Below are 13,617 nucleotides of genomic sequence, written 5' to 3' on the forward strand. Positions count from 1 at the left end.
ATATTTACCTTCAAAATTAAAGAGTGACGTTGTCAAAGTTACAAATTACAGTTGGCGAGAAATATTCTCCTCACTGTTTAAAAACCTTGCTCAAGACCTTGCTCACCAGGAGAAAGTGCTGCTCATTTTGGATGGATATGATGAGTACAGCGGTGGAAAATCATCCCTAATTCACCAGATTTGGAGAGGCAGTCAACTGAGAGACTGTTGTGTAATGATCACAACGCGGCCAGTGAAAGAGGATGAGCTTAGAGTGCCAAGTCACGCCCAGTTTGAACTTAACGGGTTCGATAGCGTGGAACAGAAGAAACAGTTTGTAAGAAAGATTCTTCCTGATGAGGAGGACGTTAAAGGGCTACTTGAATACCTGAAGGAGCATGACCTTGTGAAGATGGCAGAGATTCCGCTACTATTGTTGATGTTGTGTCTTATGTGGAAAAAGAAAAAGCATCAATTACCAACATCTCGTGCGGTAATATACGTAGAATTTATTCAAACTCTCTTGGATCATATGGCTACTAAAGACTCAGACAACGTCGCAATAGATAAAAGCATAGATGAATATCAAGAGGAACTTTCCAAGATAGGAGAACTTGCTTTTGATGCTCTTTTGGAGGACTGCCTTCATTTTAACTTCAGCAAATTTCCTAAAAGTGATCTCTTCGAGAAGCTTATTCATGTCGGTTTTTTCCAAGTTTCCAAACGTTCCGTCTTGAATCGTGATAAGATCGTGTATTTTCTTCACAAGTCCGTTCAGGAGTTTCTTGCCGCCTGGTTCATCGTTCAAGAACTGAAGGTTAGGAAGAATGAACCTGTCACCTGCCTGGCAGGAATGGATACGTTTGAAAAATTAATGATGATGGCAGAAGTTCTAAAATTCGTTTGTGAGTTGTCATCAGATGCTGTGGGCATTGTTTTTGATCAACTACATCATATCGGAGAGAAAGAAGGTCTCGCAAATTACAATTTCACTGGGACGCCTTCTGTCAACGATTTGTCTCCTAAACAACGAAGTTTTATTAAACTCTGTCACGACTGTTTGTTTTGTTGTCCAGCCTCAGACAGACTATCAGTGTATTCTGCATTTCTCTCATGTGTTAACCATGTTGTAGTACTTTTTGAGTACGACGCTTCTATTGCTTTTAAAGAGCACTTCTTCAAAGACACCACCAGTTTTCCAATCTCTTTATTTCTAGAAGGGGATACACAATATGTTCACGTTGATCGTCTATCCATATTGTCTGACTTGAACGCGGTATTTTTAACGTGCTCTGGAGAAATTAAAGATGTAAAAGAATACGCCGAGTTACGCGATGCGGACTTTTTCCTCAAAAAAAGCCAAGAGAAAAACTTTGTCTATCTACTTCGCATAACAGATGCTGTTTTTCGTTGTAAACTGCTTCCTAAACTGATATCAGCGCCGGTTTGTTCTTCTCAGCCACCTGTGGATAATCTGGGAGAGAATGAGGACAATAACCTTGCACTGTCTTTGACTGAGAACAGATCTGACCAGACGCGACAACATTTTTTGTCACTGGTGAGAGAGGTCATGGTAGAGAACGTAACAGTTGAGGATTTTGTTCTGTTGAAGAACATGTTGCCTTTATTAACAGCTCCTCGAAAAATTATAATATTTAGGAGCGTGACAGATGCCTTGGATTCGATTGAGAGCGCGATTCACGGAATTAATTTTACTGATAATCTCCGCGATTTAGATCTTTACGGAATCAATCTAACAGAAAAGTGTGCTGCTTTTATTGCTGAGTCACTACACCACTCTCCAAACTTGCTTGTGCTCCGCTTGTCATTCAACCCCTTACACAGTGGTGTGAGTCATTTGGCTGAGAATCTTCGTCAAGTGCCACAGTTGACTTCGTTAGATTTACATGATGTACAAATGGGAGAAAAAGAATGTGCAGCAGTGGCTGCCTCATTAAAGGACTTAAAAAAGTTAGATTACCTGAATGTGGCAAACAATGCACTGGGTCACGGGATTATTGAACTGGCCAAGAACCTGAACAGTGTACCCAATCTGACCAGGCTGGAGCTGGCGAATACAAATATGGGTGAAAATGAAGTATCAGCACTGGCTCGTGCACTAAAAGATGTACCGAAGCTGATCTATCTTGGTCTAGGGCGCAATCCACTTGGCAGAGGAGTCAGGGACCTGGTCCAGCATCTTAGCAGTGTTCCTAAGGTGGAAGGGGACCTATCCCTGCTACTGAAAGGTGTTCAGATGTCAAAGACAGAGCTTAATGAGTTTTATACAGCAGTAAATGGAAAAAACATTACAGTGGTCACCGATTACCGTGTAAGTGCCTTTTTGTTCTTTCACTCTGTTGTGTCTAATTTTTATTTAGATGTTCTTAAGAATATCACTTGATACTGTTTCCAGCAAGGTACTTTGGATACAATTTATTAGAGTAGTCTGCATGGGAAAGAATGTAGACATCAAGAGCTATTGTTGGGGATGGCGGAGACCGTAAACAGCCCATGTTAAGTATTTTTATCGTTCATGTGTTGCTTGTTTGACTATGGTTTCCAGAAAAATATGTTTAAGATTAATAAACAAATTTAGCTCTCAGAACTTTCATACTATTTATTTACAGACAGTAGTTTCCAGTACAATACATGCTTGATTACATTGTGATTGAAAACTTTGGGAGTTCGATTCATTCGAGTTCATTCGATTGGCCTTTGTGTTTTGGCGAAGTCTTGATAGAGAAATCTTCTGTAGCTATGCTTTACATAAGAAAGAGGAAAAAATATGAATTGTGAGAATTTTTCTCTGACCAAACTTTGCGCAATGTTAATTTTGAAATGTTTTGGCTTGTGTTGTTATCATGTGACACTTTTATTTGGGGTTTGATTATGTGACGTGAAGTGTTGTTAACCCGTATATGCTTTGGATTTGATGACGTTGTTCCCTACAATCTGTACCAGCATCTATTCGCTTTTATTAACAGGAAGCGTTAACTCAACAAAGTAGAAAGAACCAAACAAAAAGGATTGTGTCATGTGTTAAATCCAAATATGTTTCTAATGTCCGAAAGGTAAATGGCTATACAAAAACCTTTCTTCGTAACTGCCAAAAACCAGTTACAACTAGTAACGCTCTTGATGAAAGGGAACCAGCGACTGGTTTTGCTGTTATTCCTTACATTCAGGGTGTTACGGAACCCATCAAGAGAATTTTGAAAAGCCACAACGTTAAAGTTGCTCAAAAAACTTTTCGGACTTTGGGACATATTTTCGCCAAACCTAAGGATCCTGTCACGAAAGAAAAACGAACCAACGCCATTTATTCTATTCCTTGCAATGACTGTGATAACGAATACATCGGACAGACCAAACATCAGTTTGGTACACGTTTAAAAGAGCATCAAAAAGTGGTTTTCTTTTGCAAAAAGGAAAATTCAGCTTTATCGGAGCACACATGCCTAACTAACCACACAATTGGGTGGGATAATTCTAAAATTATCACCACTAATCGGCGTTACCAACAGCGCCTTTGTTTGGAGGCTTGGCATATTGACTCCGCCCACGCTCCTCTAAATCGTGACCATGGCGGTTTGCCCCTGACGCCTATTTACACCTCGTCAGAAAAAAGGCCACTAATTAGTGATCACATAAAAGGACTTCTTGTTGCAGCGTTTAGATCACCCCTGATGAAGGCACTGGACAGGAGTGTCGAAACGTTGGGTCTATGAATTGTAACTTCTTCGGTTACATTCATTAAATTTGTAAACCAGATTAGCATCAAACCATGTCTGATTGTCCATCTGGTTGCCGTATGAACTTAAATATAAAAGACGTTATGTTATGCAACCAGTAAAATTAGCGCTCAAAGAATGAAGCTTTACTGTGCATCAGACGTAAGCGCCCCACTAGCAAACAAAGGAAAAAGCAAAACAAATCATTTTAAAAGCTTAAACTTCATAGGCGCGACCCGTGACACGTGGCTACTAGTCGAACTCGGCACTGCGCTGTAATTTACTCGCTCTTAAATGGATTACTTATTCTTATTTATCAGTTGGATTCTTTTCTTCTTTGGCTACATTGCTCATATTTTGTAACTCTGTCAGATGATTGCAGGGCCCATGGGTCTCCCGCTTTACATAAGCTCATTATTCAATAAAAATTAAAGAACGAAATTATTGATAATGAAGTTGCTCAACTAACTATCGTATGTGTTTGTCTCTGCTTGGTCTCGTGTCAGTGTAAATCCAAAAAAATTAGATATTTTTGAACTCCAATTTGGCACACACTTTGGAGCTGATTCTGTGTACACTTTACGCAGCTTTTCATATTTCTGTAACATCGCTGAACATATACGTACAATTCTTATTCTCATCGCCATTACCGGAACAAAGGACGTGTCTTCCTTATTCGTTGCTGTCTTGTCTTCCTTGTGGAGTGTGGAGTGTCAAAGCTAGGCAAACTTTAAACTACCATAGCATGAAATAATACGAGGATAGGTTTGGGGGCGTTAGTTCAGCGAAGCACAAGTGAGAACATTTAAGTTGTTTTTAATATGTTTTTTATATTCACCATTTTCTAAGTGTCTCGTGTATGATTCAAACGTTATTGTCAGAAAAGTACGGTTACATTGAGAGGAGAGTTCTTTGCTTCAGGGAAAGTCAAGAAGAAATTAAAGCGAGAACACTAGATCATCAAGAAGAAATATCTAGAGTTGTCTTACTTTCAATCGTGTAACAATTATGTTGGTGGAGAAGTGAACTGGAATAAAACCCGTTGCATGTAGTCGTGCAAGGTTGGAAAATTATTGAATAATTGATTTACTCTCGGACAGAGAATAATGTAGGTAATACTTTATATGCGGAAGGTAATTTCGAAGATATTGGACAGTTTTCGTCCCTTTAAAAAATATTATATTTATCGTAATCTATGTGTTTGTAAACTACGGTGGCCCATAAGTGTCACGGCGGAAACAAAAGTTACAACAAGGCAAAGCGAACTCACGGCAAGACAACCGCAATTCACGGCAAAACTCAACGAACTCACGGCAACATAACGCCAACTCACGACGAATATTTATCTTGTGTGTTGAAATGTAAGTTGATTGTTACATAGAATTAATGAAACAGGTGTATTTTGCCATAGCGAAGGAATCGTAATATTGCGATATACGTGGGGAGAATCAGGATGCTTCAAATATTTATCTGGTGTGAAAATGTCAGTTGAGAGTTTCACATAATTGGTGCTGTGGTTGATGTTGTGTCCTTTTTAACTCGTGAATTGCGCGCATGCGCAAGAGCGAGTTATAGATACGATGTGGGGAATAGCATTCGCTCGCTCGATTGGTCGATTCCTGTAAACTTTTTTTAGATTTTAGGCTTTTGAGTGCATTTTATAGTTTTTGGCGAGCAATAAACAGACGAAATGGCGACCTTTGTTGCTAAGAATAGTGGTGGGGTGAAAAAGAAGCCAATGATAATCTTAAAAGAGTTTTTTTTTTCGTTTTAGTTTCAACAAGCGGCGCCAGCGACTGGCAGGCATGCAAGGATTCACACTGAAATAACAGAACAACCTTCGTTTTTCATAAAATTGTAATTTACAGTCCTTGAACTTGAAAACAATCCGAAGATTCATTGAAAATATCACTTACTGCGAAGCGCTCGGAGTTTACAGATGTTCAAAAGCTTTTTCTGTTATAGCGTGAGATTGAGGACAAAATTGATCATTACGTTTCGTCGCGTGTGTTTTTCCTGTGAGAAGCAACAAAAGATGCCGGCGACTGACGAAATAACAAGTTAACACGAAAATCAGATAACACCTAAACAAACAATTTTAGCTACCGATTTTCAGTGAATTTTTAAAGAACAATTTTCTTTTAAGTTTCAAGACAATTTGAAGATTCAACATACAAACAACGTACTAAAATGCGAAAGTTACACACCACAAAATTGATAAATAGGCCTGAAATGAAATTCTATCTTGTTATTGATCATACGTTGCCTAGCACGTGACCTAAATCTACCCAGGCGGAGATCCAAAATGACGGTGGCAGGCTTGGCTTAGTTATATCACTCAAAACTCGTTCCCGTTTGTCTCATTTGATAAAGAGGGAATCGTTAATGTTTTCATTAAGACAGTATTGCCTTGATTTTCTAATATTTACAACGAAAGACAGTAAATTTCACTTTTCACCCACATTTACTTCCAACCTTTTCTTTTGAACCAGAAACAAAAATGATAGACGTTTAAAACACATGACATCATCCACCTTGTCAAATGTAATAGCATGATCATTTCAATTGTAATGCCTTCTTATCCTAACGTTACTTTGTTTCTTTGCTACATTAGCGAACACTGAACTACTGCTCGTACTCTAGATATGACAATCAATCACAAAATTCCCTAAACCAGATAACATTAAACATAATCTAAAAAATCATGTGTCAATTCACGAGTTTGCTCACAGAGCACTTTGATTTTGTCCTGTGATAGGTACGTAAAAGAGCAGATGGAAGTAGGATCGATCAATTTCTTACAATAGCGGAGTTGCTAAAAAAAAAAGAAATAAGGTCCAGAAAAGACCCAGATGATGATGATGATGATGACGATGATAACGATGATAACGATGATGGCGATGATAGCGATGATGACGATGATAACGATGATAACGATGATAACGATGATAACGATGATGACGATGACGATGACGATGATGATGATGACGATGACGTTTACGTTGATGATGGTGGTGATGATGACGATGATGATGAGTATAATGATGATGATGAGGATGATGATGATGATGAAGAGGATGAAGGTGAACATTCTACGTAATAAACGGTGAACTGTTCGTAAACACTTTCCCCACGCGTTGCAAAAATAATTGAAGAAATATAAACACGATAGCCTCCATTTGGCGCAAAAATATTCTCGTATATTTTTCCTTAGATATTATCTGTCGCTCGAAGCTCTCACTTTTCCTCGAGTTTCACTCTCAGAAACTGTATGCATCTCCGAACAGATAATGTCCGAACAGCAAAAAAACGAAAAACAACGTGCATGTATTTGCGCCAAATCGAGATTATTTCCTATTTAGAATTTTGCAAATTGCTGGACGTGTATATCGTCTCTTACGGCGCTATACCTTTATTTCAGCATAACGTATAGGTGCAGCGTTCAGTTTGAATTGAAAATTTGCCGACGGTGTTTTCCTTCTCAAATCCCGCAAATCTTATTGATTTCACGTTGTTGTTTTACAGTGGACGGCTGAGAGATGAAAAGAGTTTTAAAGCGTACGTGCTAAACTATTGTTCTGCTCATTACTTGGATCTTTTTTTTGCCACATCCTCATTGCCGTTGTCGTGGTTTCCTGAAGTTCCCAAATTTCTAGTTCCGCGTGAAACGTCTTACACCTTAAGTGGAAATGCAAGTTCCTTTCAGCAATAAAATAGCGAGTTGGTACTCAATTTTTTTTGCCAATCAGAACGCTGAACGAATTTCTTAGGATATCAGAGTGAAATAGTTTAGCATAGATCCCCAAAGTGATTTTATGACGCGAAGAAAGGAAGACTCCTCTTTTTGTCTGTACCAGGCTCTCCTTTTTCTAGAGACGGCCAAAAAGGGGGTGAGCTGAGACAATGGAGGTCTCGGGAAGAGTGAGAGGAGCTTCCTTTACAATAACAATACAATATTTATTTGGCATATACGACATTTACACATGGAAAAAAAAAATGAAGAAAATTGATGACAGAAAATAAATGGCGAGAAAACCTGAAAGAAACCACGAGGCTTATAACAAGTCAGGTTTTCTCACTTAAAATAACTAATCTTATATTAGAATTACAATATGGACTTATGGTAATTAACTTTGACCGCGCACACGTACACACACACACACACGCACACACATATTAAGTAAGTTAGTTAAGAATTACTGCCTTACAGAAGCTAATACTTAGAGAGAAGAAATTCCTTAAGCTTTCTTTTAAAAGAAGCGGAGGAGGGAGAACTAGTTATGTCAGAATTTAACGAATTATAAAAGTTTGGACCTTGAAAGTAAATTGAAAACTTCCTGTGTTCGTTCTGCACAGTGGCAAACGGAAGGACTGAGCATTCCTAGTATTATAATTGTGGATTTGACTATTCAGTAAAAAAAAGTTATTGAATTTGGAAGGGAGTGTAGAGTTCTCGAATGAAAACATAAAAGTACCTAATTGAGACGAATGGATATCATGAAATTTTAAGAGTTTAAGTTCCTTTAAAATAGGGCCAGTATGGGCAATGTATGTAGAATTGCTTACTATTCTTAACGCACGTTTCTGTAAGGTTACAATTCTTTGAAGGTTTGACTTATAGGTACCAGCCCAAGCTAAATTGCAATAATACAAATATGGAAGGATCATAGAATTGTATAAAGTACGAAGGGAGTGAGTAGAGAGAAAAAACCTAGATTTATGAATAATACCTATAGATTTGGATAATTTATTTGCTGTTAAGGATATATGCGATTTCCAGGTCAAATTGTCATCTAATAAAACACCCAAAAACATGGTCTCAGAAACACGAAGAATAGGCTGCTCATTTATGAAAACTTGAAATTCAAAGGATTGCTTCTTTTGCCAAGGCTTGAATACCATAAAATTAGTCTTGGCTAAATTCAAGGAGAGCCGGTTTGCTGCAAACCAGGTTGACAATTTGTTTAATTCTCTATTTAATGTGTTAATTAGGTAAACAGGGTCATTATGGGAGATAAATAAGTTTGTATCATCAGCAAACAAGATTGCATCAAGCAGGGAAGCATTGTTCAAATCATTAACATACAGGATAAAAAATAAGGGACCAAGAATAGAACCTTGAGGCACCCCACAGGGAATCCCCTGTGGGGCAGATCTAACGTTATTAAATTCGACAAATTGTTTCCTCTCAGAAAGATAACTTTTGACCCATTCTAGTGCCAGACCACGGATCCCATAATGATTGAGTTTTTCAAAAAGAATGTCGTGATTTACCGTATCGAATGCTTTCGAAAGATCTAGGAATACTCCAATGGCATGTTCTTTTCTATCAAATGCAGAAGAAATTTTGTCACACAAATCGATAAGCGCAAGGCTAGGAGAGCGATTTTTTCTAAAGCCATATTGATTATCACATAAGACATCGGAGTCATTGAGATAATTCATAATACGGTTGTAAATTATTCGTTCCAAAAACTTTGAAAAGCACGGTAGAACAGAAATAGGTCTGTAGTTGCTGAAGAGAGCTTTGTCACCTGATTTAAAAATAGGTATGACACGAGCAATTTTCAAATCATCCGGAACGATACCATGAGTTATGGAGAGATTTACAATGTGTGTTAATGGAGAGGAAACGCTGCATATAGATCGCTTTATGATAGACATAGGGATATTTCCTTCCCAAACCCCAATTTTCACTCTCCAATAATTCGATCTTTTCCACCAACTGAGACCCTGGCAGAAGACAAGCTCAATTTATTTAAATTAATTAATTCAAATTAATTAACTTAATTACTTGCAACTGATTAATTGAATTAATTTAAATTCGCTTACAAGCTTATTTTCCCTTGAAAAAAGGTGGACTTTCAGAAAAAGGAACGGAAGAATGATTCCTTGAGCTTGGATCAGTTCACAGGCAGCGTTGTGCTTTCAAGTAGGCTTATTTTTCGATGCTTTACACTGATGATGCTTGAAATTGGAGATGTAAAGAAAATTCAGTATCAGAAAAGTTGGTGTTACAAGCTTAAATGCTTGTTTGTCTCACTTGCCATTGTAAATAGCAATTTAGTTGGTTTATTTTTACCCAACGTTGTCACATTTTTTAGCCTCACTTTTATTGATTTATTAAAAGGATTTTTGTGAAATATCCTTGTCTCTTTGTAGTCAAAGAAAGTGCAGATGGCACGAGTGTTTGAAAAAGATCTTAGATACAACCTCTATCCTTGTTGCCTGAATCCTAAAGCACAGTCATTGAAATAGTTCTTTTACAGCTGAACGCACCACGCACAGAATAATGTTCGAATTCAAGAGACTAGTATGTAGTCTTTAGTTCGATAAAGGCAGCCCCTGGATGAGAGGAAAAAACTGGTAAATTTTCACGCATGGTTTTGATTTGCTTTTTTTTCTCGATAATTTATCACTGAATCTCTCGGCCTGACTTGTGTAACAAGAACGCCTTTCGCGTCCCGCCGACCGACCTCTTTAATATTGTTTTTGACGTTTTATTTTTGTTTCCTTGTTTGTTTTTTCCCTGTAACTACTTGTTTATATCGCTGCACAAGCCGTCTGTCTTCCCTTAAGTTGTTCCATGCGGTTCCATTCAATCAGCAGGCATCAAAGAGGATCTAAGCATCCTCTCATTTTTACTGCTGTAATTTAATTCTATCAAGTGTTCAACCGGCGAAAATAAAAACACAGAAGGCCCAAAGAAACAGAAAACATTGCGAGCAGTCTCCTTTTTCGCCCTTTACCCACTTCTTTCTTCGTTGGAATGGACTGATTAACATCCCTGAGAAGCCAGATGAAGAATGGAAAAGTCTTGTGGAAGAATTGTGTCCTCTCCACCCAGTTGAGGACCGCTCGCACTCACACTGCCGTCGGCGTTGGAGCGAAGTCTTATTCGTTGGGACAACTTCATAATAAAACTGCTAAATGTTAAGAGATGTTTTCGTTTCATCTATCGCACACAATAGCTTTTCTGTTATCTTCTTTGTTCAGCTTGGTACTTTTTTTGGTCACAAAATCCTTTTGTCGAAGGGTTAAAGTTTTACTCCTGCTTACTGAAGAGAATAGACGAGAATTTGTTTCAACGAGAAGTTTTTCCAGTGTAAGGTCGACTTCCACTCTCTGTTCGAGAAATAAGCCCTACTCCTCCATCAACCCCCAGTGGAAGGTTTGTGATCAAAACATCGGATCGTTCGTGTCAAAGTTACAGAGTGCATACGTCGGTTTTCACGAATAGGCTTCAAGAACTAGCTAAAAAAATGTGAGAACACTCTGCGCAGCCTAATTAATTTTCACATGCTTTCCAAGTACTTTTCAGCAACCTTTTTTTAGGGTAAATCCTACATCCAAATGAAATTTTCTTTTGGAATACGCATTAAAATCGTTGAAATACCGTTCCTGTATTTCACCAATACAAGCCTTTAAGTGCACGCAGAAATATGCCTAATTTATGGACACCCTCCCTCCTCCGCATATCTCTCCACCCCTAACATCTGATGTTCGTGGCGAAGGACACTCCAATCCACTGAGGTCATGTCTAGTATCCAAACCTTCTCCCATCACTGCATCAATTCTCTCTGAGTCTAATAAGACCACGGTACATTCCCTGTCATGTGGAGTCCTGAAAAACATAGATAGCCAGTGTCAAGTTGTGCAAGCTCTTGTGTGAAGGGGTGATTCCAATGTAAGTAGTTTTGGAGGCAGCTATAACTTGCTATTCTGAAATGACCGCTAAAGCAGCGCAACTTGGTTTTGGCTAGAATTGGGGTAATAGTTTCTTCAAATTTTGAAATTTCTTAGTTTTCATAAACTTGAGATTATCACAATATCTCTAGAAGACAAAGGATACCAAATTTTCTTGAAAAATATATGTTAGATGAGTGATTCTTCTTTTTATCAGTTTCTTCTTTGAGTGCCTATTACCTGACACATCATTGCTGAAGATGACCCCCCTGTCCCCACCTCAGCTTTTTTACTGCTATCCAGAGAACATCGAGGACTTAAGTTTTCTTTCAAGCACTTACATTGTTTGTCCAGTGACGCAACTGCAAGATAAGGATGAAGCATTTTAGTTTATGATTGCTTAAGTTGTAAAACGAAATTTTTGAATCGCGGATTGAAAAAGAAAAACCCAAGACCCTCCTTGATTATTGTTGAAACTAAAAGGAAAACTGCATCAAGATAAACTGGAAAGCTCGAGATCAACGTACGTTAACAAGCATATGACGGTGCCCAGAAAAAGTAAGTCCCTAAATTGACAACTACGTTAACTATAACAACCGAATCGAACACAAGCAGATATCAATCTCCCCATTTTTATACTATTGATAATAATCTTCTTTCTTTTAGCTATTTCATGGTTACATGTGTGCAGTTCTCATTGCACCCAGTAAGAGCTTGAACATATATAAAAAATAAAACTTGTTATGTAAAAACTGATGACCATGAAGATATGGACAGAAAACATACCTTTCACAGTCTTAAGCTTCTTCAACGCTTCCTCCTCCACATACAGTGACGTACCTTGTCCTCCGGTTTTGATTTATTCTCCAGTTGCTGCATTTCACTGGCAGTTGTTGGGTAAACAAAGAGGGATGGCAATGCTTTGATTTTTTCTTGAAGCCATGCTTCCAGCTCTTTTCTGAAAGCACAATAAATAAATGTAACATGACACACTAATGCCCAGGAAACAAAATAAAGTTTGCAATCCATTTATACACGCAATCACATGATTTCGAGTGCTATTTGTAGAAATAAGCACGAGTAAATTTTTCAAAGATCAAAAAAGTTGCAGGAGCCGGTAGGACATGTGACAAGTGGAATTTGCGGTCTTTGAAAAAAATTATGAAAGGATATTTCTTCCAAATTGCAACAAACATTTCTTCATTGTGATTGACCACAAGAAATTCTGTATTTTGAAAACAAACGGTGTAGAAGGGAAAATTTTCCTAAGACCTTCATGTGATTTCTTCCAAAAGCCTGGTTTTTCTACTTCTTGTTTTCTCTCTCGAGTATCTGCTACGTCTCTTTACCGCTCTTCCGCTTCTCTGGTTTGTTTAATTAGTCAATCAACTCAGTCGTTTCGCCACTCCTCATTTCATCCCGTGAAACTTGCTTAGCCATCTCATTTGACTTTGCATTCAATTCATCCCACAGAGCTTTCATTTCTTCATCTTGTTTTTAATTCAACGCTTTTATTAAATCTTCCTTGTCTGGATCAACTTGATCCTTCATCTGTTGACAAAGAGCCTCTCTTTCTGTCCGTTGCTGTGCGGCTCGATCAGAAAGATTTTGAGCCATTTTCATGATTCCTTTGTTGCATCCTTGAAATGCCAGGAACTGTTCTTGTAAAGCTTCTTCTTCCTCTTCCCTTTCCCTTTTTTTTTATCCACCGTAATCATAAAAATCACAATTTCCTCGATTGTGATTGGTTTAAAAAACTCCTGTTTTTCACTTGCCAAGTTGTTATCGGACAGTTTGTTATCGGACAGTTCAATAAGCTAATCACATTCAAAGTTGTAGTTTAAATCAACCAGTCACAACCTTGGTTTCAATCACCATAAAAACAGTGTACAGGCTCCTAAATTGGGACTTTCTTCAAAATGGAGAATTTTCCCCATAAACCATGAAAATATTTTAGAAGATTTTGTTTGGAAATTGTCATTTTTATGATTAATTGGCAATAAGACTTCGCGACGTCCGATTCGGTTTGTAATTATACTGGCCCTATTAGGGGTTATCGGGATACAGGATATTTGGGTAAAAAATATAGGGATACGGGATATTTGGGCAGAAAATTAAATAGATACGGGATACTTAAAAAAAAGATTCCCTACCCCCTGCGGCTTTTTCCATTTTGCGCCACTTTCCCAGTTACCTATTACTTTGAAGTCACCTCAGC

General features: G+C 38.0%; 1 protein-coding gene across 3 annotated transcripts; it reads left to right on the top strand.

The window, feature by feature from the left end:
* The first annotated feature begins 110 nt into the window (after positions 1–110).
* Positions 111–9,856, top strand: LOC149049001 (uncharacterized). 3 transcript variants are annotated; one of them, XM_089201440.1, is made up of 4 exons: positions 111–2,311; positions 6,472–6,796; positions 7,239–7,271; positions 9,570–9,856. In XM_089201440.1, exons 1-3 carry the CDS (start codon positions 215–217, stop codon positions 7,247–7,249), a joined length of 2,433 nt encoding a protein of 810 aa, XP_089057566.1. In that variant the 5' UTR covers positions 111–214; the 3' UTR covers positions 7,250–7,271; positions 9,570–9,856. The 3 variants fall into 3 exon arrangements, 2 of the variants coding, with proteins under 2 accessions (XP_089057566.1, XP_089057565.1); XR_016185176.1 differs by having other exon boundaries at positions 6,472–7,271; XM_089201439.1 differs by lacking the exon at positions 7,239–7,271.
* The last annotated feature ends 3,761 nt before the right edge of the window (positions 9,857–13,617 follow it).

Source organism: Pocillopora damicornis, chromosome 3, assembly GCF_964200805.1.
Source record: "Pocillopora damicornis chromosome 3, jaPocDami1.2, whole genome shotgun sequence".
NCBI lineage: Eukaryota > Metazoa > Cnidaria > Anthozoa > Scleractinia > Pocilloporidae > Pocillopora > Pocillopora damicornis.

Coding starts and splice junctions, on each gene's coding strand:
- LOC149049001 (XM_089201439.1), top strand. CDS start 215: ATGATCACAACGCGGCCAGTGAAAGAGGATGAGCTTAGAGTGCCAAGT. Junction 2,312..6,471: donor CAGTGGTCACCGATTACCGT/GTAAGTGCCTTT, acceptor GTCCTGTGATAG/GTACGTAAAAGAGCAGATGG. Junction 6,797..9,569: donor TGATGATGAAGAGGATGAAG/GTGAACATTCTA, acceptor CCTTGAAAAAAG/GTGGACTTTCAGAAAAAGGA.